The 23,611-nt window shown below is 42.4% G+C and overlaps 1 protein-coding gene across 4 annotated transcripts in view; it reads left to right on the forward strand.

Moving 5' to 3' along the window:
• The first annotated feature begins 1,839 nt into the window (after positions 1-1,839).
• The window catches only part of LOC144818736 (uncharacterized), a 224,650-nt gene continuing 202,878 nt past the window's right edge, over positions 1,840-23,611 (forward strand). For 3 of the 4 annotated variants that reach the window (XM_078676432.1, XM_078676433.1, XM_078676435.1), the window contains exons 1-2: positions 1,867-2,019; positions 9,124-9,250. In XM_078676432.1, coding sequence (XP_078532558.1) covers positions 1,996-2,019; positions 9,124-9,250 — 151 coding nt within the window. In that variant the 5' untranslated portion in view covers positions 1,867-1,995. Of the gene's footprint in view, positions 2,020-9,123; positions 9,251-23,611 lie in introns of all 4 variants that reach the window. The other variant, XM_078676434.1, reaches the window with a different exon arrangement.

The following is a 23,611-nucleotide window of genomic DNA, read 5'->3' on the forward strand; positions in this document are numbered from 1 at the left end:
AGGAGGCCAGCTGGCAGAGATAAGGGTATGGTGTTGGCCACAAACAATTACTTTTTAACAATTACACTGTTGGCCTGGGAGGCGAACTCCAATACGTTTTCCAGCGTATCCTGAAATCAGTGATTGGGCGGTGATGGGTAATGCACAACCCGGCAACACCGAACAAGTAGGCCTGTATTGGCACAGTGCCCCCTAGGGACTTCCCCTGAACTGCGGTTAAAGTGAGAGGAGTTGTTTCAATTCTGAGCAGGCCATCGATCATGCCTACGGATGGGTAAATAAAGCTGTGGTTAAAACCCACAGCAATCCCCTTTTTAAGTGGAGGCAAGCAACCTTGCCTACGCTGGGGTAAATAAGCCATTCACAAGCCCACCAAGCTGGAGGGCTTGATTCAACTTTAATTCAAAATCAATGACAATAGAAGGGCTTGGTTTATAAGGCGTGGTCTCTTGAGTTGATACACCACTAAGTTTCCCCCAAAGGAACAGGGTACACCTGCAGAGGTGGATGGGGATTGTCCAGCTAGAAGGACTGGGAACCTTCAGCGGTAGAAGGAAGTGTACAGCTGAAGAACGGGTAATCGCACGTTGCAAGAGGTTATGGAGCCTGCCATGGTGGGGTGGGGGCCCTGGATATGATGGCGGCCACATCCACGGCTTTGGCAGAGTTACAGGGCAATCCTGAGGCTAATGGGTACAAGGGGTACTGTTTCAGGAGCACAATAAGGGTGCATTATGCCAAAATCCAAAGAGTCTTTACAGAATGACCCTGGTTGAGAACAACGGTGCCCCGCTAGTCCTACGGGCGGTTGTAAACCTGAGCAACTGGGGGCTTGCCTGGTTATGCTCCGCCCCTAAAATGGAATGAGTAAAAGGTATGGACAGATGGTCCATGATATGTAAGGGGTATAATCCCCACAAAATGGTAGCACTGATTTTATTGGCCAGGGTGCAGTTGCATCATCAGGTGGGCAGGGTAGCTTAGGTAAGTCATCGTTGCCTGCCCTTGGATCGCCTGTAAGATAACCCACCAAGCTGGCATACTCCTTGTATGTAATAAACCTGCAGCAAACTTTTCCTAACTAAAACTTGTGTGGACTGTATTATTTTGCGCAGCACGACTATTTACTTCTCAGCGGGGAGATGCCGATATCAGCACTATATGTGTGAATAGATAAACAGGAGTCAAAATATTGAAACAGTGGAAGAAAAATAAAATGCATTGCTTACAGGTGAGTGTACGATTTGGGGGTGATACAGTAAAGGACATGTGAGGAAGTAAATATAGGGGAAGGGTAAAAGAGAGTGCCGAAATGGAAAAGATGAGATTGCAGATGCAGGATTTCAGTAAAATGTGAAGAGAAAAAGGGCGTGATTTGAAGGAAAGAACATGAGTGATTGAAACACTCATAAGACCACCACCACTTCCACATCACAATATGTAGAGCACAGATTTTAAGTGTACATGTTTACGTCAAGCGCTTAGTTACATAGGCCACGCTTTGAAACCTCCCAGTTTTTCCATCCCACTTAAAGCCATACCGAAAAGTCTCATGCACACACCACCACCTCCAATTCGAAAAGAACAGCCTTTACAAGTCTCCTAATTAATAACCTTCTGAAAAATGCAGTGTGTCGGAATTTGGGGTAAGGGCAGAAGAAGCAGTCGAATGCACGATCGGATTGTAACTTCCACAACCACACTTACACAGAACAGACAAGACGTAAACTATTAAGAATACGATCATAACACTTGCGAAGGGCAAGGGAGGTGTGTTACTCGGGGACTAATCTGCGTTTGCCCCAGTGATTAGTGTACCAGGTTATGCGCATGTGCAGTGAATGAGGTTCGGGTTCTGTCAGCTCTGTTCCTGTTTTGCTCGCGGGGAGGGGTGCAGTGTGCCCAGGTCTGATGCCCATCTCATCCCCTACTCAGTTACAGTTCAAACACTCATTGGTCTTTTACTTGGGAAATAATCTCGCAAACAGAGGATAAATGGCCCGGCGAGAGTCTGATAAGGTAGGTTATACACTGTATATACATTGTGGGATCCGGCCGTGCTGTTTAGACTTGAGACCTTCAAAGATTTGAGAGCCTGCAACCATTGTTTTGGGACTCGCCGGTGGGTGTTTGCCTAGCTGCTAAAATTGTCAGATTGCTTATTTGTCACATTTCCAAGGTGCATTTATGAGTTTTACATTTTAAAGCCAAAGAGCTTGAAGCACTTCGAGTGATACTTTTGTTGTGTGTAATACAACTTTCAAATAATGACTTGCTTCTTCACAGTGCGTTCTCAGTCACAGGCTGGGACCTCGTAACAATACAAATGCACAAGTCACTATTGCCCATTGTGCCAAACAGGATTCAATTATGTACACGCACACGCTCGCTGCAGGATGCATTAGCCATTTGAGGTTTCCAACATAGAAGAGTGCATTTACCACTGCTTACTTCAACTTGCATTTATTTTTCATTTAAGATGTGTGAGTTATTTCATATGCAGTTACCTGAAGTTGAAACACCCACAAAATAGTTACATAATATTTTGTCCTTTTTAGCCAGGTTTTGATGCTGCCCTACACTTTGACAATGCTCACATTGTATTCAGGAAGTGTTAAGTACTCTACTGGAATCACCTGTGCCAACCAGGAGGATGTGGTCTCACGGCTAACCAGACGACTTTGGAGCTGGGAAACCAAGGTTCGAGCCTCGGGGTCGACTCCACACCCTGTGATTCTGGGCAAACCCCTTTAACCTACCTATCTCTGCCTACCAATAAAATTAAGGTGTCCTTGTGTAACGCAACTGGTGCTCATGTAAAGCACTCCAATACCTTCGGGTCGAGTGCGCTATATAAATCTGCAACAACAAAAAGTGCCTCCCTCTGACTGCCAGGCAGAGCTGGAGAGAATCTTTGGACAGGCCAGGTGGCCACTCGGCTGCTGACTGTCGGCTGAGGCACCTAGATAGACCTGAAGGTGATTGGCCTGATAATAGCTTGGGGAAGCAGCAGAGAGCAAACTGAAGATCGCTGGCTTCTTTCGTTCAGTTATATCCTCCAGCTCCTTGTCACACATTATAGGAATCAGAGGAGCTGTAATATGCGTAACCAATGCATTTTAGTACATTAATGTGGACACCAGCACTAAAATGCCATAGTCTAACGACTCTAACCCCTGATACGTGACACTCAGAAAGGGTTGTTTTGGTGGAGGCAATTTAAAGGCAACAGGAAGAAACCATCCAATGTCACTTTCATCCACTATCTATTTTAGAATTGAGACACAGGAAGTAAACACAGCTTCAGTAGGGAAGATGAGAGGAGGGAACACATAACAGGAGAAAACCAATAGAAATCCTCACTGAAGGACAGACAGAAGTTCATATAAGCTAAACCGCTTGCTTCGTCTTCGTAAATGAGAAAGAATGGACGCGGGATAATGCTGGTAACCTTTTTAACTGGTAGTCTTTACTGTACGTCCACTTAAAGCAATATCTATTCCGCTCTATAGTTGTTGGTAGCAACTGTTTATTTGAAGATTTCCTAACACATTATTGGGCTTTTACTATTTGACAGTATTAATACGAAAAATGCTACAGCAATGATTGATACAATATGTGAGCCATAATAGAGCTCAGAACCAACTGTTTACCATCATTTACCATAGTCAAATAACCAATAACTGAAGAATAAAGCTGCAGATCAGTCAATTGGTATTACATAGCCTAAGGCGTTGACCCATGCCCGGATCCAGGTGTATGAGCTGCCTTCCATCCTTATTAAATGTAAGCTTTTGAGGATTTATTAGGCATATATATTGCATACACCTCACAGTGCCTCCATCCTGCTCTCACAGCCGTAGCAGCCACTTAGCTGAACACAATAACGGGTACCCCAATGTGATAGTCTTATGTGTTTAGTACTGCCTGCACACTGAAATAATTTGGAATTGCTGACTTTTGGGAGGCCCCCCCCCCTCGGGCAGTTTGGGAGGGTCAGGCGGGGGGGGGGTGGGTGTTCATCCCCGGGCGTTTTTTGTATTTTGGGCTTTCTTTCCCTACTAGGGGTAGCCCAAGCATAAATGCTGTTGGCTCCTCCTCCCGGCCACCATTTTAGGTTTGGTGACCTGGTGGCCGGGAGTTAGCTTAGAGAATTTTTTCCCTCCCTCCCTCTTTTTCAGTATGTTTTTTCTTCTGGGTTGTTTCTGCCCTTTGTAGTTTCTTTTTAGGCGTTTATATTTGGAACAGGTGGACATGGGCTCTGTTTTTGTTATATTTGTCGCTTGGAACAGGTGCTGTGCGGGGTTTAGTTGTTTTTGTCAGGCTTGGTAAGTTTGTGGTTGGTTTTTACTTGGTTGGCACATTCGGCAGGGGGAATTGGGCATGTTGACGGTTTGGGATGGTTGCATACGTTGGGGGACCAAGAGGGGTTTGAGGGCAAACTGTGGAGTTTGTTTTATGGTTTGGAGGGTTTGATAAGTTGAAATGTTTATGCGGGGTTTCGCATTGTTGGATTTGTAATGATGTAATGCTTGGGTGGGGCGGGGTCAATGATGTTATAGGGGTGGGGGTGGGATGGTGGAAATTAAGGAAGTTATTATTATTTAGTGAGGTTTAGTTTTGTAAGGCATTGGCCGAGGTTTTAATTTGTTAATGTGCACCTGTTTCAATAAAGCGGCCTTTTTCACACACATATTCTTGTTCTGGTGGTCTGCTCACCCCCCCTCGCCTCTCCCTCCCAATCTTTCACTCATTGTTTCACCTTTTCACTCCTGCCCCCTCCCCTTCCACCTGTCCTTGGTATGCCCCATTAAAACCCTGAGAGGAAGCTTGAGTTAGAACATTGGTAAGGAGCTCTGTCAGAGGCGAGCCTCGAGACACTGATTGAACATCAATCAACTGGATCGGTTCACTCACAGTTTTGTCGTTGTGCATTACTACAGCTATCCAAATGGTTTTCTTGGAGCTGGTTTTTAAATTCAACTAACGAAACAAGAAGGTCTTCAGCTTTTGCCTGGCGATGGCACATGAGGGGGGGGAGCTTGATATTCAATGGGAGGGTTCCTGATGCAAAAGAGCTTGTGTTGAGAAGGCACAACTGCCTCAGGAAGTAAGGTGGAGCCTAGGAGTAAGTACCATATTCTATGAGTAAATAGTATAGCCTTATGATTGCAGGTTGCAACATTGAAGTTATGGTGGTAATTTGGAGGTGAGGTAACACTGGACTTGATGGCATTGAAAAGATAAATAGGCTGGTTAGAAGGATGCTTTCAGAAACTGGTAGCCAGTATAAGTTATTGCAGACAGCTGATACATTTTATCTTTATGATTACCAAAATTGTGTGGGTACATTGATCAGAATTCGATCAAAAAATGTGCATCGCTGGGTGGTGAGGAAGCATGACAAGAAACATATGGAGGCAGCAGGTGTCTCTCTGTGGAACCATCTGTGTACCTTCATACACTCCATTTACTGATTAAGTTGTTTAAATAACTTAGTTTAATGAGAGAGCTGGAAGGCTGATGTCATTGTTGAATTTTGTATTTGTTTTAGTGTCCATTTTTATATTTTCTTTTTTAATTGCTGATATTTTACCGCCATGTCTGTTTGTATACTCATGTGCTCTAAAGTTGTATTTTACTTTGTACCTTTATACTCGATTAAGTCTGGGCAACTGGTTGCTCCTTTTAAATGGAAATATCAAAAAGAAAAGGGATGGGGCTCGAGAAACACCCACCACAGTTACCCTTCATTGGTCCGTAAGTTAATCAACAAATGCGTATGCTATTGTAGGAAACATCTGTAGTTAGTGTTGCAAGTATTAATCTAGTGAAACTGAAGCACCTTTTTAAGGTATTAGAAAACTAACCATCCTCCAATCACGTGCTGCTGCAATACAGTGACACATTTGCATCACATGTGTTTCCTTTTCGTATGACATGAATACATAAATATTATAAAAGTACATGCCGAGCCACAAACATGACAAGAGTTTGATATTTTATTGCTAGCTAGTCTGTTTCTTGGGTAGTTGATGTGCCTCCTAGGATCAGGACTGTTATCTTTCTTTTCTGTAGGGACATGTACTTCTCTGCAGGTTTTTAATCTACTTCCTCCGCCTCTTGGTAGGCCCAATCTATGTGTGACTCTTTTTATTCAGGTTATGTTGTCAATGTTTTTATCATCTTGAAATGGGACTTCTTTCTACTGCATGTTCTTTCTACAAGTTTGCCCATTATTCTTCTTCACCTCCAAAATTGCCCTGTTTGTACAGATACATCAAATAGGTGGGACCCTATTCACTTGCCTTACTGTCTGTTCCCCCTGAGTGTTATTAATTTACTCAATTTTCATTGATCATTGTATCTTTTGTGGGCTATCTCTTCCTCTGTGTTACAGAGGTAATTGGCATTTTACTAAAGAGTGGTTTGTTGTACATCTCTTTGTGATTCCTGGAGTGTTCTTGTAATCCTTTTAACAACTGGTAGAACTCTCTAGAGTGTGCTGGCCTTTCCCTGGTTACTGTGGAAAGCAGTGACACCTTTTGACAAAGACAACCCAAATCTCTAAAGTTCAGATCAAATGAATGGTCCTCAGGTGTTATTTTGTACAACCTACCAGTTGCCATGTAAGCTTATCGTTGTCTAGAGCTGGCACAGCAGATTTTGTAATTGCGAATCATATGATTTTACTGGTACTTTGTAGTAATCAACATCAACAATTAAACTAAGGTGCCCAAATGTTGAAGTACAGCGGAGAAATAATCCTACACAGTCTCCAAACTCTGCTGAAGGAAATATTGAATCCCTAACAAAATATGAATGCTTTCCTCCAGCAGCATTTTAGGAATACATAGCTTTATTTTCCCACCTCCCTTCAAGATTAGGGCACCCTATTTTGATTGCTGATTGTGTTTAGCTATTTTGAAAATAAGTCCCCATCCAAAAATATTCTCCTTTCCCCTGTTTGTTGAAAATACATTGTTGTAATCATCCATCATCATAAGTGTTTTCCCATCGGGAGCCAAGATAAACAAATCTGCTGCTTCCTCTCCCTCCCTCATTAGGGATTTCTGACAGCGTTAGTGGATCTGTGTAGGTGGTGGTGCAGTGATATATCAGATAAGGCTCTCTTCTCTACTTTGTTCTTTAACATGGTGAGTCACGCCTTTTTCTCCCAGTATAATTCTGCAAAGCAAGCAAAATTGACTTAAATTAGCTTCTAAGTGCATTAATAAGGTGCAATTCAAAGATCAAAAAGGTGACACAATGAGTTACGGGGGAATTAATTGTTTTATTTGACTAGGGCGCCTGTAGAAGAAATGTTATGTTTATGTTTGTTGTTTTTATGTTTTTTTCTGTTTGTTGTGTTTATGTTTTTCTTTAATGTTTAGCTATATTTAATTATGTTTTGTTTTGTTATGTTTTGTTAGGTTATGTAATGTTAGGAAAACGTATAGTTAACCTGTACATCCAGTGGTTTCTTGGCTCTGTGACAACCAGGAGGAAGAGGAGAAAGTGTTCAGAGTAATCAAAACCTTGCTTAAACAGCCAGGCCTTCAAAAGCTTCCTAAACGTCAAGAATGTAGGTTCTAGCCTGATCGAGGAAGGGAGAGAGTTCTATAAAATGGAGACCAGGACAGAGAAGCTTCTGCCCCTGTTTTCTGTCACTAAAACTGAGGGATCCTCACCTGGCTAGCAAAAGAGGATCTGAGAGGTCGAGGAAGACATATCTCTTAATTCTGCTTGCAACAAAGACTGGAGCCTGACCGTGAATGGATTTGTAAATAATACGAGCCATTTTAAAAAGAGCTGTCTGTTTGATGGGGAGCCAATAAAGCTTCATTAAGGCAGGAGAGAAATGTGCATGTCTATGCAATTTACAGCGAATCCTCGTTGCTGTAATTTGAATGTTGTGTAATTTGTGTAAAGAAGTTGCAGGGAGACCCATATACAGGGAGTTTGCATAGTCCAAGTGAACACAATTACCTCTGCAATAGCTGCTTTCAAAGCCTCAGGTGAAAGAAGAGGAACGACCTTCCTAATGGATTTTAATAGGCCAAAACACTTTGCTGTGACTGCCTTAGTCTAGGGAGTCATGGACAGTTGATTCTCCACCACGATGCCCAGGCTCATGGCAGAGGCCACTGAAGCACGAGGGGCACCGAGCTCAGAGGACCAGTAGGTGTTGGCCCAAAGATCTGTTCTTTGATTGAGATTAACCAGCTCAGTTTTATAGGTGTTTAGCTTGAGGGAGTTACTGCCTATCCAGTTCTAAATGAACTTCAGGGTAGATTCCAATTCCTTGTTGGATTTGGCAGTATCCACAAGATGAGGTGAAAAAGATCAGCATTGTTGTAGAATCTACAACCACAAATGGTTCGCTTGTCACATGTCACAGCTTATCACACAACTTTGATACATGTTGTTTCTCTTTTCTGCCTACTTATCTTCTTTCTCAGCTCAGATTACGAAGACTGATTGAGTCGACAGATTAAAAGGGTAGAAGGAAGTAAACGCTGTTGACATTTCTAGCACATATCAACAATAGATGCATGATGTTTCCTTGTATCTAGCTTTAATGCCCTACAGTATAACTGAAGAGCTTGTCTTTGAAGTACATCTCCCCAGAAGTACATAGGGACAGGAAATGTGCAATAATGAAACGATGTGACGTTGTGTCCAAATTGTCAATTTGGGAGCATGTGTTTAGATATGTTGCCAAGATCATAATGGAGAAATAAAAAATAAAATTGAGTGAGTTAGATTGAAGCCCAACCTATCCAGTCACCAGTTAGTGAGTTTTAAGAGTATGCTCCATTTACAGTAAGAAAAGTGCCCAGACATAGGCATAGTTGTAAAATTGAGTTTAATACTACTCCCAATCTATAAAACAGAACAACCTCTTGTATAAGTTGAGTAGTTGCTACACTCTCACAACATTTATTCATGAACTTTCAAGCCTAATTGTCATTGAGACAAAAGAAAGTTGCTGGCTAACTGAATGAATTAAATTATATGTTCAAAAGAAAGTGTATTGATTGGATTGTTGAGCATATCCTTGTTGTATTTTGGTGAATGGCGTTTCCTAATGGTGTTTGACTTGTACAATTGTTCTTCCAGATTCCATTAACATCATACGATGCTGCTTCCCTTTTCTCTGAAGAAGAGTGGAAGCTTTTACATGAGTGGCAGAAGGAACTTTACAAAAATGTAATGGCGGAAATTCACCAGGCCTTGACAGCACTGGGTAAGGTTACATAGCCTTACTTTCTGTAATGGGGATGGGCAATCTAAGAAATGCCAAGAAAGTCTGTAGTTTTGGCGGTATCTTTTTAAATTAGGTTACATTATTCTGTGCTGAAATAGAAGAGGAGTTAACCGTACCACCACACAAAAAATAATGAACACACACAAAGAGAGAATGAGAGTGAATATTATTCTCAAACTGAGCCAAATTTTGTACTATATGTTTTTCAATTACCACAATAAAACTGTATGAATAATCCAATATAATTCAATTATTAAGCTAAGGGTTATTGTATTTGAATTTGAAATTGGATCTTTTTCGCTATGCTTTCACTGTAAATATATATACTGTATCTTGTCACCTTTGTGTTTAAATACACAAATCTTGTCACTTTGCCACTACACTCACTATGTCACTTTAATCACGCCCACATGCGCCGTTTTATCTATTGAAATTAGAGGACATCCTTTTTTTCATACAGTTTTGTCATGTTAATTTCTAACCCCTTGTATGAATAATTAAAAAACATATAGTAAAAAGTATTGTTATTTCAATCACCTTTTTAAACATAAAAACTACAAAGAAATTGTTTTCCACCCAACAGAACGGATTGTTGTCCATAATTTGTATGCCCAGGTTCTGAGGGATACTGGGTTACCCCATTGCTTTGAACATCATCATACATCAGGGCAGGATTTCAAAGAACTTCTGTAATTAATCATTTATTGAATCACAGGCTTTGCGCATTCCTTGCCATAATTACATATTGTGGCTAGATCTAGAACAACCCTCAGATCCGGAAGCCGTTGACAGAAACTCCAGAATCCTTATTTATTAACAGCATTTTAAAACACTATTGTCCATCATCATAGCAAAATCAACTAGCTGAGCCTTTTTTTTTTTTACTGCATCTATGCCTTTTGATTTAATTAGTCTGAGAGTGACTGTGTTCAACAATCCGATGTAGATTCTTGGTTTTGATATATCATTTACAGTAGTGTATTGTCTTGTGAGATAGAGATGATGGGACCCTTTTGGTTCTTGATAGACTCCGTAGCCCAGTGACCTAAGCGCGTGGGTTATAGAATTCATGTTATAGAATAATCAGTTCACGGTTACACGTTAATGAATACAGACATGTAATACCAAGATTCGTGTGTGGCGGGATCATTTACCAGAGCCCGGGCTGGGGTATGACGTTACAACTGGCTATGAGATAGGGATTACTTAAACCCTGTGACCTGAAGAACCGGGAGTGCTCTTCCGTAGAGTATTCTGTGGTCAAGCAAACTGCCTGTGTGTGCCACAGGTGCCTCAGTCAGAGTGAAAATCGAATGTTGGCATATTTGTAGTGAAAGCAACACTCCAGCCAGAGTAAGGTCTGTGAAGAAAGTGAAGGCCTTACGGAGAGTGTGTTTGTCGTTGGTTAGAAACTGGCTGATAAGGTCAAGACAAGAATACTGGACCACCACACAACACCAAATCAGCATTCATATAGTATGATAACGCTAACGGCAGCAACAGCCAAATACAGAGATGCACTAGAGGCTGTGCTAGCCGAGTGCAAGAAAGCGCTCAATGCAGAGACATTTCTAACCTCAAGAAATGAAAAAGGCAGTGATGCCTAGGTACAGAAAGTGCAGCAAGCGGCGACAGCCAGGTGCAAGAGAACGCTGTGAACAGAAGCAGGTGAATGCAAAGTAACACTAAATGCAGTAGAAATCTAAAACAATGCAAAGGGGGAGAAGGGTGAAGAATCCATGCAAGAAACAAAGCTGCTACTCCCCGTCAAAGAAGAAGACAGTGCCTTACAGTCGGAGAGCTGTCATGGTGACTCAGATGTCAGCACAAGGCTAATGATTGACAAGGGTGCCAGTACAAGTGGGCAGCAGATGCCCAGGAGCAAGCACTACTCCCGGTAGCAGAAAGTTCTGCTGGCTATGATACAACAGCATTCCTAAAACCACTGCTTCCCTTTTACACTGCTAACAGGCAAAATATTGGTGACAGATGGACTGCCTGGATCGAAACTTGTGATGATTTAGTTGATATGCTGGATAAAGCAAATTACAGAAAGATTATTAAATACCTGAGGAATTTGGCAGGTAACGGAATAAAAGAAGTGATGAAGAAAATACCACAAGGTGATGGAGTGAAGTACAGTCAAATCAGAGAAGTGATAATCACCAAATTCAATTCAATGCCGCATGTTGACAAAGAAAGCTACATTTTCAGTCAGGAAAAGCAGAGAGCTGGTGAAACTATAGATGAATTTGTAGAAAGGCTTGATTTGCTCATAAAGCATTGCAAGTTCAATGAGTCTCATTACGAAGAGACTATGCTTCTCAGAGTAATAGATGGTTGCCTCTCCGATTCCTTCAGATGAGGAATGCTGAAAGAGACACTCTGCTTGAAGCAAGTACTCATGGCTGCCAGAGCGGAGGAGAGAGTTAATAGACAGGCAGCTACCATGGAGGCTGGAACAGTCCAAAATGAATTGGTGCTGAGTGTGAAAAGTAAGTCAAAATGCAAGCCGGAAGGCCATAAATCAATGTTTCCAAAGAAAAAGAAGTTGTGTTCCTGATGTGGATTTTCCTTTCCATAGGAGGGTAGATGCCCCGCTATTGGACAAGTTTGCAAAGGCTGCGAAAAGAGAAACATTTTGTAATTGTCTGCAAAGCGAGTGAATGATCAAGTGCGTCACGTCGAGAAAACTAAATGGATGCCAGAAAGTTCCAGACGCCAAGTGTCAGCATCAGTTGAATTTAAATAGAAACTGAATGATGTCAATTATCGTCAAAATCTTAGTCTAAAAGTTTGTAATTGTTGAGTGACAGTGAGGAGGATAGGTGTGAAATGTCAGTGTTGCCTGCCGGTCGATGTTCACATGTAGGGTTAGTCTCTTGCAAGGAAGAATGCTAGTCAAAACCAGACTGACAAGTGAAAGTGCAATTTTAATTTTGGCACTGTCCCAAGATCACACTGAAAGTGAATGGGTGCTCCATACCTTTCATCTTAGACAGTGGAGCGTCAATAAACATAATGCTGGTGGAAAAGTACAATGAACTGTCTCTAGTGCCCATTTTAACTCTCTCGAAAACCAAAGTGTATACTTAGGCTGCTTCAAAACCACTGCAAAGTCAATATTCATTTATAGCCACTGTGAAGCATAAAACTACAAAAGCACAAGTGCCAATTCATTTCTTGCCAGGCACTTCATTGAGTGCATGTTTACTCCTTTTCAGTACTGTTGCTGACATGGGGCTGATTCTGTGACCTACAGTGTCAATACCTATCAAGAGAAAATCGGTTTCTGTTTTTGTTTCTTGGATTAGGAAGGCTTAAGACCATGAAAGTGCAACTTCACAGAAATGAGGACATTCGTCCTGTTGCTCAATGACACTGTCGAATTGCATTCCATTTACAAGAGGCCTTTGAGAAAGAACTTCATACCTTATTAATGCTTGGCATCATTGAGCGATTCACTGACCCGACGCCATGGGTATCACTCATAGTGGTCGTGCTGAGAAAGGATAGTGGCAGAGCTGTGTGCATCTGTGTTGATATGTGCCAAGCAAACAAGGCAATTGAAAGAGAATGGCATCCAGGTCTGCACATTGCTGACATGATTACACAGCTTAATGGAGCTAAAGTCTTTTCCCATCTTGATTTGAACAAAGGTTATCACCAGCTTAAATTCGAAGAGAATTGCAGGTACATTATTACTACCTTTTGTACTCATGTTGGTTTGTTTCAATATAAAAGGCTACGTTTTGGAGTGTCATTAGCTGCCGAACTGTTTCAGGATGTAATTCGTTCCATAATAAAGCCAGACACAAATGCTTTTCATTACAGAGATGACATACTAGTTTTTGGGACCGCATGAAAGGAACATGATAAAGCTCTGACACATTGAGACGTATCTTGGGGATTCAGGTCTCACTTTAAATGCAACAAAATATGAGTTTCATCAGACCAAACTCAAGTTCTTTGGCCATGTCTTTTCTGATGGGGGAATGACTCCAGACCCGAACAAGTACAAGCCTTGTCATCCACTCCTCCCCCAGAGGTTGTAACTATACTGAGCACCAAAACAACTTATTTAAGAGTTGTAATGTATATATGTATTATTGGTATTTCTTATTTAACAGAGGGGGAGAAGTAGTGTCTTGTGAATTAGAGATGAGAGGACACTTTTGATTCCTGATAGACTCCGTAGAACAGTGACATAAGTGCTTGGTTGTGGGTCATAGAATTCATGATATAGAATATTCAATTCATGGTTACATGCTGATGAATAAAGACGAGTAATACCAAACTCTGTGTGTGGCGTGATCATTTATCAGTACTCGGGCTGGGGTAGGATGCTACAAGTAGGAGGTTGAATTTAAATTTAACTATAAGGTTATCTGCAGTGTTGTGTCAACTTCTTCAGCTTTGTACCTTTATTTTTATGAGGACGGTAGGCTCTGTTATGCATACCAAGTGTCTTACTTGCCTTTTGTCAGACTTCATGCTTGTGAAGTTTGCAGTTTTAACAAGCCTAATACCCTCACATTGAGGAAAAGAGACAGAAAAGCTGAGAAGATGAAGATGCTTTATCGGATCTTCTGTGAAAGGTGCTGCATTTGACATCTTAGCACTCGCCTTTGACTGGCATGTCTAAATTATTCGTGCTCAGGCCTTTAACATCAATACATTGGCTTCACGCCTGCAGCAGATCCAATGCTCAAACACCTGTATGTCTTTGAAATAAAAATCCAGGTTACCAAATGACAGCAACCAAGCCAAGCTAGATTCCATGCTAATTCATTCTGTTGTGATTACACCTTGATCATCGTTAGACCTTTTTTTAAACATTCAATGCCTGTCTGAACTTTCTGCTTCTGGTTGAGGGAGTCCGATTTCATTGATCTAATCGTTTTTTAATTAATGTTTAAGATACCACAAGACTGGCATGCAATGTTTATAAACGTCAGCTCTAAACACTCTATCCTCTCCCTGCTACCTTAAGTGAGTTTTTTCAGCTGTTCACATCCATATGAACAATCCATTACGACCCATGGACCCCACTTCCCCTTGTGCTGTTGCACAGTGCTACTCTATCTCAGCCAGCTGTGGTGCTTTGTTTGGGAGTATCCTCAGCATTTTTAGATAACAGGCATATGAGCTCTGTGAATTCAGTGGAGAGATAACTCAGAAATATCCCGACAATGTTTCAAAAGCATCTTCTCTGTGTTCTAACAATAATGATATTTTTTGTTTTCCCAGAAGGTCCTACATTCATTATGTCAACTCCTTAATGTCTGGCAGCCTTTGTTTGCCCCACAAGGTCATGAAAGTCTGTTGGGCTGCAAATAGTGCCAAATGACTCCTGTTTGCCCCAACATCTTGTTTTGATCATTGGGTAGGCCCAGGATCATGTATTCAGAAAGGCATGGAATATTGGTTTTAGCACAGAGTTGATCACATCTAGGACATGTGCCCAGTATAAGTGTAGTTTGCGACAGTGCAATTGCAGATGTCACAAGGGGCTGGTGCTCCTGCAACATCGCTAGCACCCACTAGATCTTCAAGAGCCCCCATTCATGTGTCTCGGTCTGTGTGTGAGACCAGCATGTCATTAGCTTCACCATTGCTTCTCTTCCTGCGGTACACATGGATTTTGTGTGTGTTCTATAACTCTCAGTGCTGCCCTCACTGAGAGTTTCTTACCTAGTTTAGTTTGGTTTGCTTCTTTCTCTGTCTGGATTGTTTTTCTGTTCTTATTGTTTCGGTGAGGAGTTTAAATTCAAGATGAGTTTCTTATCTCTGTCCCATGTGATAAGCATTTTATCGCTCTGTGTAAAGGGTCTACTGGCATAAGGTTTAGCAGAGTTGATGCTTGGGCCAATGGCACATCTCGCAATATCTGTAGCGTTCTGTCTCTGGAATCTCAAATTCTTTCTATAAGTATTTGCATGACTTGATCCCTTCCTCATTAACCTGTTCTGTGCTAGCGTCGGCCAACGGCCGATATGAGCACTACCTTCTGGGTGCTGCGCATGACCGTTGGCCGACGCAGCCCGCCCGCATCGCGGCAGAATGTCCGCTGCGTTAAACGGGTTAAAGAAGTCTTGTACTTTTTGGCAACCTTTGACTCTCCAAATGTCAGATGAGTGTTTCCCTTTTGCTGGACTAAAGTCAGGAGTTTACAATATTGGGGTGAATGGAGATGGGCATGTAGGGAGGATGAATCTTTATTTGATCCCATATCAGACTCACCATGCGTGGTTTGCTTTCGCCATCCATAGTACCCTCCGTTTGTGTGTTCCTGCAGTGATCCAGCCAACAAAGCACTAGTGTTTCACTGACTCCGGTTTCTAGCATTCTAACAGGTATCTGAGTTCTGCTGCTTGATAATATTGCACAGTAATAGACAAAGCCAATCCCCCCTTTTTTTAGGTATTCTGGAAATTAAGCAGGTAGCCAATGTAGTTTGCTTCCCAGCCCGCATAAAGTAACCATTAGCTTGTTACACTTTCATCAGGGCCATCAAACGATAGAGTCTGAAAGTTAAAGACGATCTTTACGGGCCGTCATCTGACAGTCGCTAGTCTACCACACCATGAAAGGCTCCCAATGTGCCATATGTCAGGTCCTGTTTTACCCCCTGTACTAGAAGTGCACATTTGGCCTGCAATGTCTGATTGTTCAAAGGAAGTATTTGTATGTTCTGCTATGTAATGGCACTGGGTATCCATTGGTAAGGATACCTCACTTTGAGCGAGTTCTTCTGATCTCGCAGTACAGAGATATTTTGTATCTGACACTTGTGAACATTGACTTTAAACCCTGAGGCCTCACCATAATCCTCCAGTTCCTCCAATAGGGCAGGAACGGATAAAGAAGGTCAGTCTGCAACACCAGTATATCATCTGTGTACATCGTAAGGGTGAGCTTGTGTGTCTTTGCCTATTCTAACTGTATGTATGTCCTTATTTCTGAGGAATTACTCTGCCAATTGCTCCATAGAAATGACGAGAGGGCACATTCCCACCTTGTCCCTCTTTGGATCAGCTGCAGCAGTGAGGAACCTCCGTTTATCTTGACCAAGGTAGGCGGTCGCATGTATTCACATAAGGCTCAATCCCAGAACCTGGGGCCAGATCTGTAGACCTTGAAAGTGCAGCATGGATGCTGCCAATTCATGTGGTCAAATGCCTTCTCTACACGGAGAGCTAGGAGTAAGGCTTTTTTTGTGAGTCCTTCCAATGTTACCATTTACATGCAGGATCCTCTTCATGTTGTCTCTGCAGTTCTGGCTGAGGACAAAACCTGACTGTTCCAGGTTCACATTTCCCAGCAGCCCCGCCCCCCGGTCACCCACAGCCGGATTGCACTTGGAATGACCCTTGCATAGCTTAGGGATCTCTGTGGTCACTGCTTCGAGCATGGAGAAGGTCGTGGACTAGTCTTGGAGAAGGAATTAAACAGTTTTGTTAAGAGGAACACAAGTCTGTGGATGAATATTTTGTAGAAGAGGGCCATTAAGTTGTCTGGGGCCAGTGGATATGCTGGAGATGACGCCCACAGCTTGTATTGGCCGCTCAAGTGTTTCCAGCTAGTGCTTCAGAAAGACCTTGCAGCTCTACACCCAGTAGGTACTTGTTCACTTGGGGTGTGGATACTATCTCCTTTTTGTAATGGTCTCTGTAATAGTCACTGAAGGCCTGTGCAATATCCTTGTCATCTCTTTTCAGTGCTCCCGTTGAGTCCCAAAACTCCACTATCGTTTCCTTTGTTACTCTAGCTCACAGTTCACAGGCCAACAGTTTAACAACCTTGTTCCCCCACTTCAGTACCATTATTTAGTCTTAAGCAAGATGTATTCTTCCTCGTTGGTATCCAGCATTATGACCAGAGCTCTTGTCACGGTGAGCATGGGTCAAATTTTGAAAGTGCCCATTTCTTTGCGAAGGGCGTCAAGTTCCCTCAGTTGTGCCTCTGGTGCTTCTTGCTTCTCCTTTCTGTCTTTGTTTAATCTGGGGCCTTCCCTGACGACTGCTTTAGAGGCATCCCATATGTAGCCAACTCCCCCCTTCTCTGGTGTCACTTTGGTTTCATGTGAGGCATTCCTGATTCTCTTTCCTAGTTTCCTGTGTCTGATTCAACCCCTCCCTCAATCTCTAACACCTGGCGGCTGGTGAGCTAGAGGGAATGACCGTAAGTTTAATTGGAGCATAGTCTGACAGTGCCACAGATCCAGTATTGGAGGCAGTGATCCACTGTGTTATCAACGAGGATACCATAAAGTGTTGTAATCTAGCTTAAGATGGGGTGGGTTTCTACTGAGAAGTAGGTGAAGTTGTTGGTGTCTGGATGCTGAGTACACCATATGCCTTCGAACCTCAGACTGTGGAACCACTCCTTCCATCCTGTATTTAGGGAGGCCATCTGTCCTGTTCTGTAGGTGGATTTATCAATAAACCCATCCATTCTTATTTTTAGGTCAGCCCCTATGACTGCATCACTCTCCATAGACTGCAAGACATCCATAATTGCACTTTAAAAAAAATCTCTCCTGACCGCTAATTGGAACTTGGAGGTTGGCCACTGTGATGCAGTGCTGTGTGAACCTGAGAACCAGCATCAGGAACATGTCTGCTGCACCCGCTACTGTTCTACACACATCTCCCTGAAAATTCCAGGATATTAAGATTGCCACCCTCCCTAACTTTAGCTAGACCAGAGAAGTAATCTTTCACTAGAAACCACTTAGATCTCAGACACAATCAGTCCTTCATAAGCAAGTAAGTTTGTTGGAATATGCATCTGTCGCTCTCCAGTTTGTGAAGGTGTGTAAGACCCCCAAGTCTCTTAGATAGTCAATGCAAGGCATCAGCATTTAAATTAACTACCGTAGTCATGTACCCACCTTGTTGGAAATGCTTTTTAGCTAAGGATACCTCTCATGGAATGGAAAAGCGTGGTTCATCCAGGCATGGTATATCATCCATGTATTACCCGCTTTATGTGATATTTCACAAACCCATAAACACTTCCTTTCGACCTCAAAACTTACCTTGAACAATTTAACAAGTCTCCCTACTATAGAACTAATGTAATTGTCCTTGACTCCCTTCTCCTGACTTGTCAACTTTCAAAGAACGTAGCCTATTTGGATTAGTTCCCCCATCAACCTTCCCACCACGTCCCATTACCTCTTATAGTCTCTCCAGCATCTTACCTGTTTTGTCTTTTGACTGCAGAAGTGGCGGAGGCTCTCTAGTACTGCCATTCTCTAACCTCCAACACATCTTGCATCTCTGTGGCTATATCATCCACATTTGAGCATGTTTGGCACCCCAGACCCTGTACGTTTCGCCTCACTTCTCTCTGTTACCTTGTAGGCCTTTCTGGAGACATCCAGCCTGGAGTCTCTTATGCATCTTGGTTTTCACTTCCAAGGACAGGATTTCCTTTCCTTCCTTTAATGAGTGGTGTAAAAGACAACAGACAATCAGAATAGTACATAGAAATCTAGCACTTTAGTGCAAAAATGACCAGAAAGCATTCCAAATCAGCAAAGGCACATTGCCTCAATGCCAGATGAGAGCTTCTCCCCATGGTCAGCTGGAGCAGCTAATGCTAAAATACATACATTTCAGTGATATATTTATACACGTTTTCTTAATGCAAATAAATGGAAGCAGGAAATCATAACCTACAGATGAATAGGTGCCAAGCTCTTCTTGTGGGAAGAATTAAAGAAAGCATTGGAATACTGTTTTAGATTTCTTGAGCTTAAAGCTATCTATGACTTTCTACAACCCTTGCTTTGTTGTGCCAACTCCAGGACAAGGCTACACTTACTTGGACGGTTTAGCTAAAATGTGCAGTGTACAACAAGCTTTAGTGAGCCTCAAGCAGGTATACAAACAAAATCACAATTGAGTAATAAACAATATTTTAGCAGGTGTTAAGACTCATGTGTGGATTTATGTTCTTACGGTGTATTAGCATTTGTTAAGGCATATTTATGTAGGTTCACCCTCTCATACTCTCAACGGATTTGGTGTCGTTCATTTACCTATTTAAAGATCAGTGAAAACGGGTGATCCCAGCTGTAGACTACCTGCTATACGTCCAGACAGTCAGTCACTTTTTCAAAAGATCTCCTTTTTAGGTCTTGCCTAGGCAGCGCATGCGCTGTCTCTTCGAAACATTTTGTATTTAGAATATGGGCTATAAGCACCGCCCATCTTTCTAATTGCCTCCTTTTACTGTCCTTCGTAAATGTCTGTATTTCTTTGGTTAATATGCTCAGTAGTCCCTCCTTTTCTACTTTGTAGCCTCCCATGAGGACTGCCCCTGTTACATGTGCTCTTACTCTTCATGTTATTTATTACTTTGTAAGAACTCTCTGTTTTTTTTTTTTGCTTGGTTAGGTTCAAGAACTCGCTTGCACCCACACTCTCTCCCTCTCCTCGGGCTGCTGCTGCCTCCTCCCTCTTGTTTGTTTATTATTTCTTTCCTGCCTCCAGCCGTCCCTCCACCACCACCTCCTGCCCGCCAAGGATTTTGGACTGTTTTTATATTATACAAGACCGTAAGGTGCTTACCTCACACATTTGTTCTGGAGTTTATTAAAACGAACATCCGGATAATGCCATCTTCTGTTAAATAATTCTTAGCTTCAGTGTGTTGTTTTTGTGGTTGTTATGAGGTGGCAACTTGTTTTGGACTTTTCTGGCAGGTCATGAGTGTTTCGGTCTTTTTTCAAAGGGCATTATGTTTGTTTTACACCTCCTAGAGGCACATGACCTCTCCAGGGTAGTGACTATACAGAATGGAGGCAGGAGCAGTGATGTCCCAGCAGAAAGTTGGGTGAGCCTAACACCGTGGAGAAGCGTCACCATTTTATTTTTATGGGAGGTGCACTGCAGCCAAATGGACTCTCTAGTACTGCCATTCTCTAACCTTCGTAATTACGAAGGCACTGCGTCACTTTGCAGCCATAGCGCTAATAGTCCGCAGTGCACTGTGATTGTTTCCTCGCACCTTTACTTTTTAGTTACATTTTTTGCAGTTTTGTATATTGTGAACTCAAATTGAAGGTACTGGAGCACTTTATATAAGCACCAGTCACATTACACAAGGTTGCTCGTTTTTTCTTTAAAGTACAGAGAGATTCAGTGATTAGGCCAGAATAACAGGATGTTGAACCAACTCTGAGACTTGAACCTGGTGCTCCAGTTGGCAGCTCTGGTCGTAACGTAATATCCTCTCTTTGCCTGACATTTTGAGAACATGGCAGGTCCACTGTCCCCATTTCAGTTAGTTCTACACTCCGGAGTTCCTAGGCCACCATCCGCCTGTCACCTTAAGACACAGCGTAAATGTAAATGTATGTATATGTATTTATATAGCGCAAATCACTGACCGAGGTCGGTATCTAAGCGCTTGCTTAGGGAACCCGTCCTGGTATTCCCCTGTGAGATAACCCCGGCAGGGTATCCACAAGCTGAAAGCCAGGCATCCCGCCGCGAGGGGCCGTTGTGGAGATTAAGCAAGCTATTGCCCAGAGTCACAGAGTGTGAACCTGTAAGTCGAGAAGGCACCGGAGTGAGAATTATCGAGTCCGTGGAATTTTTTTTTTTGAGCCCAAGACCCGCCGAGGCGGGGAATTGAACCCTGGTCCAGGGCCGATCTCAGCTTCCGGGTCTGCCGCCTCTAACCCCTGAGCCACACTTCTCCAGAAGTGACAGTCAGCAGGCATAGGCGATGGACTTTATGCCCCATTCCATGGCAGCCTGTTTTGTTAAGACTGCTAGTGTATGTCTTGTTACTTTCCTTAGGACATTGCAAAGCCCGGTAAGTGGGGCTGCGGCTCCCTCTCCTCATTTGCCATGCTGCTGGATGTCTCTTTCTAGCCAGAGGGCACAGTAGCTGGGTCACCAGAGGGAGGGTCGAATTGATGCTCTAAGTAGACTCAGAATAACCTCCAAAAAGTGATTTTCACAAAATATTGCTTAGTATCAGGTGGGCGATTTTTTCAGAAATGTCAAAGGCTTTGGGACATTGGGTGCAGTTTCTCTTCACTAAGTTGGTTTATATAATTTCTGTTGAGATGATAAACATCTCTTCACCTGGAAAAGACAGGTTTCCCAAGTTTACATTGAAATTCCGTGATGCTCAGAGTATTTGATATTTTACTGTTCAATAGTTTTGATATAAAGTTTGACACAAAGCAACTCAAGCAGACAAGTGTTTTGCAAAATATGTCTTAATTTTTTGTTTCGTTAGGGCTTTCACTTATGGGATCAGGTAAGTTCCATTGCTATCTGCTCGTGATCCTGTCCTGTATGGCGTTTTAGGATCCGAGCGAAATTTCCCGATTTATGCCCTTAAATAGGTACAATTCACATTGCCCTAATATAGGCATAGAAATCATACCCATATTTAGACATAGGCCATGCAGTCCAAATACAGGCATGGCTCGTTCCACCACTACCAAAAAGTCACAACGATTTCTTGGAAAATCAGCTTAAAGCAGTCAGGGACATCCCCTTGCTTGAATATTGATTTGTCCAATAACTCATGCAGTTTTCAAAGAACTACCATTCCCTTGGGGTTCTTTTTTGACGTTATTATGCCCGACTTTATGTCAAACAAGGCACCTTCAAGGTATAAATATGCCTTCACTTGCTCTAGCAAAGACACGGTGGTTCGGAGCAGCTTGACTATCTACTTGCCCGACGCGGCTCGCTACAGCAAGTGACGAAGGAAGCCGACCCTCCAGCTAACGCACTGATCGAGAAGCTATCTTTTCTCCCACCGAGAATCCAGCTCCAGTGTTTCCAAGCTCCCCTTGCGGGGTGTTGGGAAATCGAGTCCGAGACAAGAGATACCAGACCTCCTTCATTCTAAATTAAGGTATGGAGCTGATTAGACCCTAAGAGAAATCTTGGATAGATTCTTGGCAAAGAAACTAAACCTATGCTACACCACATTTACTTCTTCCCTCGTACTAGACTTAGGTTAGGTACATTGGGGTAGGCGTATTTTAGAAGCACCAGTTGCGTACTTTTAGCCATTGTTATTTATGTATGTATTTTTATGGCTTAGAAACCATACCATGATTTTACAGTATTATTTCATAATACTATTCTCGCTGTAACCATTATACTTTGCAGCTTGCATTACGATTGTAGCAGTTCACTTTACTTGCATGAGAAAGAAGACTGTTCAATAAATCTTTTTATTGAAAATGCCTGTCTCTCTATTTCTCTGCACCTCTGATGAAACGAAGCATGCACGATTGACTGAGTAAAATATCTATCTATTGTTTCCACGACTCTGAAGATACGTTTATTCTTGGGGAAACAAAGTTGTCATGTTTATGCGGTTGTCAGAAACTAATCCCTTCTTGTTTATTCGAGAAATTTTCTAGTGACCTCTGAGCTAGCTGGCACTCACAAATAAATTAATATATCCAATAGAGACCTAGTCGACCTTAGTCCTACGTCACATCTATAGGATGTATTATTCCAATGCGCAGAGCCTATTGGGAATATAAGAACTACACTACAGTTATGATTTTTTTTGTTTATTGGGATTTTACATTTCTGATTACTTGTTGACATCTTTACATTATCACTATGTATTGTCACACAATTACAGTTGGATGCGGAGTGCTTGCGATCATAAGCATACACATTTTTACTGATGCACAACCATTATACTCGTTAGACATTGGAGAGAAACATTTGGGGTGGGGCCCTCCATTCGATACGTGTTTTTCCAGCTGTAGTGTCGCATGTTCTTGTTGAGTTTGCCATCGGTGGGTATGTAAGAATATTCTGCTTTTGTGTATTTATTCCTAGTGTTATCGTGTCTATTCTTGTCTGAATGTGTTCCCATCTAACTGACATCAGAGTCAAAGCTACCGATGGGTACTTGCGAACTATCAACAAAGGGGATGGAACTTTGGGGGTGTTAGGGAGCTAACGGATTTTGTATTGACAGGATCAGTGGTGCTGGTGATGTCGTTTTTTTTGCTTTGTTTACAGAGTAATGGTGTGGGGGTGTATTTGTACGCACATGGGGTGGCAGGGGGGGGCTCTCCAACTGGGTACTCTAGCTTAAACTGGAAGAGCTGCAGGCATGCCGTCGGCGCAGGAGGGAATCTGAGTGTGTGGATCCTACCGTATAGGTTCTGTGTTGGGTCTTGTAGGAGATAATGGTGGAGTCTGAGACTGGGAGTCTTCTGGCGCCTCTTTTGGAGTTGTTTCATGCGTGTATTTATATAATAGTTGTGCCCGTTCTAGAGAGATAGGATGCTTACGGATTCCTTTTACTTCCTCTTCTCTCAGCACC

This window comes from Lissotriton helveticus, chromosome 2_1 (assembly GCF_964261635.1).
Source record: "Lissotriton helveticus chromosome 2_1, aLisHel1.1, whole genome shotgun sequence".
Lineage (NCBI taxonomy): Eukaryota > Metazoa > Chordata > Amphibia > Caudata > Salamandridae > Lissotriton > Lissotriton helveticus.